This window comes from Tupaia chinensis, unplaced genomic scaffold (genome assembly GCF_000334495.1).
Source record: "Tupaia chinensis unplaced genomic scaffold, TupChi_1.0 Scaffold000067_1, whole genome shotgun sequence".
Lineage (NCBI taxonomy): Eukaryota > Metazoa > Chordata > Mammalia > Scandentia > Tupaiidae > Tupaia > Tupaia belangeri.
The window spans coordinates 5,279,518-5,285,871 of record NW_006159526.1 but is presented as its reverse complement, the minus strand read 5'-3'; the positions used below and the strand labels follow the sequence as shown (position 1 = coordinate 5,285,871).

At 60.4% G+C, this 6,354-nt stretch overlaps 1 protein-coding gene across 1 annotated transcript in view; it reads left to right on the top strand.

Annotated features, from left to right (window-relative positions):
- The window catches only part of MEIS3 (Meis homeobox 3), a 13,552-nt gene that overhangs the window by 1,462 nt on the left and 5,736 nt on the right, over positions 1 to 6,354 (top strand). The window contains exons 2-9 of the mRNA XM_006142123.3: positions 872 to 1,041; positions 1,078 to 1,088; positions 1,233 to 1,381; positions 1,472 to 1,522; positions 2,188 to 2,238; positions 2,417 to 2,566; positions 5,112 to 5,223; positions 5,383 to 5,531. Of these exons, the coding sequence (XP_006142185.1) occupies positions 872 to 1,041; positions 1,078 to 1,088; positions 1,233 to 1,381; positions 1,472 to 1,522; positions 2,188 to 2,238; positions 2,417 to 2,566; positions 5,112 to 5,223; positions 5,383 to 5,531 (843 nt within the window). The remainder of the gene's footprint in view (positions 1 to 871; positions 1,042 to 1,077; positions 1,089 to 1,232; positions 1,382 to 1,471; positions 1,523 to 2,187; positions 2,239 to 2,416; positions 2,567 to 5,111; positions 5,224 to 5,382; positions 5,532 to 6,354) is intronic.

The following is a 6,354-nucleotide window of genomic DNA, read 5'->3' as shown; positions in this document are numbered from 1 at the left end:
GCACGGAGCCCTGGGCAGGGGCGCGCTTCCCCTCCCTTTGCCAGTCCCTTGGAAAGGGTGTGACCTGAGGAGCAGGGGTGTCCCTGGCACCGCGTCCTGGTCCTGGTCCTGGTTCTGTGAGGGCGAGATGTGGAAGCTCACCCCAGAGCTCCCGCTGCTTTCGGGGCTGTGTGCACAAGTGTGTTTGCGCAGTTGTGAGAGGTGGCCCTCTCCCTCACCGAGTGTTTCTGAGTGTGTGCGGCGCATCCATGCGTGTGCCAGTCTCATTCGTTCACATGCCGGCTAACTCGTTCCTTCACTCCAGTGCCTGGCGGTGTGTGTGTGTGTGTGTGTGTGTGTGTGGTGTCTCCACTGACTCAGGTGGGCTTGTGGTACTTTCAGCCTGGGGGTACTCAGCGCGTGTGGGCGGGGGTTTAGGTGGGACTGACACGAGCGTGCATGTGCTTGGTGTCAATGGCTGTGTGCGCGGTGGATTCACGTGGGGTGTGACAGGTTAAGACACACTCACATGTGCGCACTTGACAACCGCGAAACAAACAGAAGTGCGTGCGAGTTGTGTTGTGTCAGGAGCGGGTCCTTGGTGGGGTTCCCTCCCTGACCCTCTCCCCTCCCCTCTGCTGAGGAGCTGTCACCAGCCTCGCCATCCCTGCCGCCCTCCCTGGCCCTGCCGGGCTCCTCCTCGGGCCCTGCTGACCACGGCTGCCCAGCCCAGGCACACGGGAAGGGGCATCGTCAGGGACCTGGGGTCTCAGGGGACAAGGAGGTTCCTAGGACAGAGTGGTGCCCTCTGGGTCCTTGGGTACAGAGGGACCTCAGTAGACAGCTGGATCTCGGGGTGCTGACCCACTGGGCGCCCCTCTCGCCTCCCCAGTACGATGAGCTGCCCCACTACCCAGGCATCGTGGACAGCACCGCAGCCCTGGCCGGCTTCTCGGAGGCGCCCAGAGCCCCCGGGCCCTACGGCTTGCACAGGCCTCCTCAGCCCCCACCCCCCGGGTTGGACAGCGAAGGGCTGAAGAGGGAGAAGGATGAGATCTACGGGTGAGTGGGGCTGGGCGGGAGCGAGGGGCCTCCCAGGCTGCCTCTGTGTCCGCCCTGTTCTGTGTCTCCGTGTCTGCCCTCTGACTTTGGTTCTCTGTGTGTCTTGGGCTCTGTCCCCGGAGTCTCTCGTCTCTGAGCTTCGCAGTCTCTGTCCTGCCCTCACGAACTCTCTCTCCTTCCTGCCACCCCAGACACTTTGCTGGCCCTGGTCTTTGAGAAGTGCGAACTGGCCACCTGCTCTCCCCGAGATGGGGCTGGGTCTGGGCTGGGCGCACCCCCGGGCGGTGACGTCTGCTCCTCTGATTCCTTCAATGAGGACATCGCTGCCTTTGCCAAGCAGGTGGGCACCCCGTCGGTCAGCACCAGGAGAGCCAGCCAGGAAGGGCGGGCGGGAGGTGGACTAGCTCTCGCTGGCCTCTCTTCCTCCCAGGTGCGATCAGAGAGGCCCCTTTTCTCCTCCAACCCAGAGCTGGACAATCTGGTAAGCCCAAGGCCCTCTCCAAAGTCCCCTCTTCCACAGCGCCTCCTGTCCTGTCCACCATATCCTTAGGTTGGTTGAGAAGGTTGGCTGGCAGAGAGGAGACCACCTGGTCCACATTTGCTCTCTGGTATTGCCTAGAAGTGGAGAACGAGGCTGATGGCTTGAGTTCGAATCCAGCTCGGCCACTTCCTGGCTCTGTGAACCCCTCCGTGCCTCAGTGGCCTCAGCTGCAGTAGTTTCCGTCTTGAAAAGCGGTTGAGGGATTTAGAGTCAATGGGAGTCAGGCCCTGAGAATGGGACACCCTGGCTCCGCCCTTCCTTGGCTCCCCAAGCCCTGCCTGGGCTTACTATTGGCCAAGCCGTTTGCAAAGGACTCTGGGAGATGTAGTTTGCAGGTAGAGGGTGGGAAATAGCGCTGAGGGCAGGCAGACACACCTGGGCTCACTCCGCCAGCGCAGGACCCTTTCCTGCCCCTTGCTTCCTTCTTTGTCTCTCTGCCTCTCAATCTGACACCCCCTCTTTCCTTAATTCTGGGTCTCCATCTCTGTTCTGTTTCTCTCTGCCCTGCTGTCTCTGTCTCTGTCACCGTTTTGTCATTCTGTCTCATTGTCTCTGTCTCCCTTCCACTCCCCCCCTTCTCTCCTGTCACCCCTCTGGGCTTTCAGATGATCCAGGCCATCCAGGTGCTCCGCTTCCACCTGCTGGAGCTGGAGAAGGTGAGCGCTCCTCGCTGCCCTCACCCTCACCTGCCCTCAGCCCTGCCTCTCACCCCACACACCCCCGCCCCCTCCGGGCTCTCTCCCCACTGGAGTTGAAGCAGAATGCCTCCCTCATCCCTGTGCACCTCAACCCTGGCCCCCGGGTGGCCCCCCCAGTACCCCGGTGCCCCCCCAGGTCCACGACCTGTGCGACAACTTCTGTCACCGCTACATCACCTGCCTCAAGGGGAAGATGCCCATCGACCTGGTCATCGAGGATCAGGACGGCGGCTGCAGGGAGGACCTGGAGGACTACCCGGCCTCCTGCCCCAGCCTCCCCGAGCAGGTGAGCCTGGGAGGGGGCGCCAGGCATCACCCGCAACCAGAGCTGAGGCCAGACATACACGCACTACACCACACGGCCTCAGACACGGCCACAGGGGTGCGGTCTGACCACAGGGCATGCGTGTGTGTGCACACGGCCACACACCCACCACACAACCGCACGGCTTTGGGCGTGGCTGCATGGCTGTGCAGGCATGCGTGCATGTGCATGCTGCCTCGACAGCTGCAGGCTCAGTAGCCCGCAGCGCAACACACATGGCCACGTGACAGCAGCACAGAGCACACAGCCACATTCAGCACCCCTGCTCTGGAGAGTGTGGCTGTGGCTGTGGTGTGTACGCAGCCACACGCACACAGAGTGCCAGCACCCCAGGTCCTGCCACAGCAACTCATAGCCGCCCTGAGACCCAGACTGAGCTGCACCGCACACTAGCCCTCCCCCATCACGGTAGGGCTGCGGCTGGGGTCAGCACACATGCGGCCTCCACACGGCCCAGATTCCCCTAGTCACACTTGGAAACAGACTCATGGGGTGGGACAGCCACACAGAATCAGACACAGGACGCAAAGAGAAAGGGGCATTGTCTCAGATCTGGTCACGCTACAGTGTCACCAACCCAAGACCCCGGACAATGATGAGCACAAACATAGCAGCCATGTGGGTCACTCACTGCCACATGCAGACAGAGCAGCAAAGCCTCAGGACCTGGCCACCCCCGGCGGCCATACTGTCAGCACCCAGCGATGAGGGGACACAGCCTGGTCGTTACTCCGCCCCGCAGTGGCCCCTCTGGACCTCCCCCAGCCATGACATGCGCATGCTCAGCAGCACCCCTTGCAGAGGTGCTCAGTTACCCTCACAGGCTCAGGTACCCGGAATGATGGGATGACGGCCACCCAGCTGCCAGCCCCCACGGCGGTCCCCCACTTGGGCAGGGATCGGTCCCTCAGACAGCGGTCGCACACTTAGCAGAACCAGCAGAGCTGGCGATGCGCCAGGTCACAACCACGCCATGTTCTCCTTGGGGACAGCTGTCCCATCTTGGGGGCAGCTGCACAGACGTAGACACCCTCACACTCAGGTCACGTTCACTTACAGGGACATCGAAAAGTCCGTGGGAAAATGGAATTAAAGTATGAGTTTGTTTTGGTGCAAAGCTTCTTGGAATCCACGCAGTTTCTTCCGAATGCACATTTTCCATGAGCCTTTTCAAGCCCCCTCTGCTGCACCAGGGTCTCAGTCTCCCGCTCCCCTGCAACATCTGGTCAGCTCCAGTCACGGTGCTGCTGAGTTCGGTCCCCAGCCCTCAGACCCCAGTGACACTGCTGTTGCACGAACCCCATTCCCAGATGCAAACCCGCAGATGTTAGTTATCCTGGAGAGCGTGGCCCCGCCCTGGCTGGGAGCATAGGGGCTCCCACAACTGATAGTTTTGGGACCGACCACGAGGGAGCAGAGTTCCAGGCAACCACCAAGGCCAGGTGGGGTCCCCTAGATCTGGGGGAGGAGGGGAGTGGCTTCCAGAGCCAGGCAGCGGAGAAGCCAGAGGCTGCCTGAGAGGGACTGAGACCTCTGCTAGCAGAGACTCTCGAGCACCTTCGGCTGAGTGACGCAAGTGCGGCTGGAGTCCACAGGGGTGGTTGACCTGGGCCACGGACTTGGAGTGGAGGGGGGCTCTAACACATGACCTAGCTCCTCACAGTGTCAGAGTCTGGGTAAAGGAAAGCCCTACACCCCCTGTCTGCAACTCTGAGCCCCCAGAATCTCTGGAAACTCAGCTTTTTCATTTTTTAGAGTAAGTTCAGTGCAAACGCATTTGGCAGCTAACCCTGACCTGAACTAATGAGAGGCTATTTATAGCCTTTATTTATCCCACGTAGTTAAATATTCATCCATTTTGCTGGAAAAATGTTAATGAGTTCGATGCCAAGGTTATGCTGCAGGTTTGCTGGGGGTGGTTATGCACGCGCGGCGTGAGCCCTGATTCACTGAAAGTGTGAGAAGTTCTCACTTCCGGGACGCCCCGGCTCAGGATCTCAGCTCAGACCTGAAGGAGCTGGCCCAGTGGAGCAGTGGCTGTGCCTCGGTGTGAATTCCTCCAAGCAGGGCCAGCAGGGGGCATGGAGGTCAAGGCGCTGGATCCCACATAGCCTGCTGTTTGGTTCAAGTCTCAAACAGGGGGCTCAAAAACCGTGGGGCGTATGTGCATGCATGCCCAAAGTCCCAAGAGAAGAGTGGAGGAGACGGACTGCAGCCTGGCCATCCCCCCGCCCACCAGGAGCGGCGTTCTCATTTTCCCTCTCTCTGCCTCACTGAGTACACCTGCCCTGTAGCAAAACAAGGAGAATCCCCATTGCATCCTTACCACCGTCTGCAGGGTGGGACCTGTTATTGTCCTCCATTTTCCAGTTGAGAAAGCCAGGGCACAGAGAGGTGACGTGACTGGCCAGGGTCACACAGCAGGAAAGAGGCAGGGCCGGCGCGGCAGCCACTGTGCTATGACACGGCCCAGGAGCAGCCTCACCTTCCAGCTCTTGTTTTCTAGAATAACACATGGATTCGAGACCACGAGGACAGCGGGTCTGTACATCTGGGGACCCCAGGTCCATCCAGTGGCGGCCTAGCCTCTCAGAGTGGGGACAACTCCAGCGACCCAGGTGAGGAGCTTCATGGGCAGCGGGGGCATGTGAGTCAGTCTGAGGAGTGACGTTAGACGGCGAGGGGGACTTGCAGAGGGGCAGGGACGGGCGTGTGTGGCATGGAGTCCAGTCCCCCACTCTCGCGATCCGCAAACACAGCATGCCTGCCCCCCTCAGGAGATGGGCTGGACACAAGCGTGGCCTCTCCCAGTTCTGGGGGGGAAGACGAGGAGCTGGACCAGGAGCGGCGGCGGAACAAGAAGAGGGGCATCTTCCCCAAGGTGGCCACCAACATCATGCGGGCCTGGCTGTTCCAGCACCTCTCGGTGAGAGCCCTCCTGCCCCAGGGGCTCATGGGTACTGCGAGATGGAAAAGGGTGGTCTGCAGAGACCAAGCCCCTGAGAGAGACCAGAGATGTGGGCAGTACTGAGAGACACTCGTGGCGGGAGGATGACGAGGGCAGGTGCCGAACGTTACCCATGTGCCAGGTGCTGCCATAGGCTCTTAGCACATGGGGCCCTCCACTACCCCACGAAGGAGGCCCACCATTAGCCCATTTGTAGATGAGACACAGGAACAGAGGTTAGAGTTTTGGGGTTTTGTTTTTCCCAGAGTCACACAGCCACACATGGGTTCGAACAGGGACAGCCTGGCCTTAACCACTGCACCACACTGCCTCACCCACAGGAATGGGGACATAGAGACAGGGAGACGCTGAGACGCTGAGACACGGAGTTATGGGAGGACCAGCTCAGGGAGAGAGACAGGCTGAGTTACAGAGGGGCAGAAGACAGGAACTCGGGGGCAGGGAGGACAGAAGTGCATTTGGGGTGTATTTGGGACCCCTGTTCCATCCAGCTGGGGCCTGGTCTCCCAGAGCGGGACAGCTCTGGAGGCAAAGCAAACACTGAAACACACACACAGAGTTTCAGAGATGGAGAGACAGAGACAGAAACAGAGAGACAGACAGAGGACCCCAGAGAAACTAACAGACAGTAGGGAGAGACGTGGGAGGATCCCTGGCAGAGACCCAGAGACCCAGAGAGGACTTCGCCCTCCTCCCTCCCTCACAGTTGGAGCTCCTCCTCGGCAGTTCTCTCTAGTGAGAACTGGCCCATTAGCCCCTGTTGCTGGAACAGGGGGCGGGG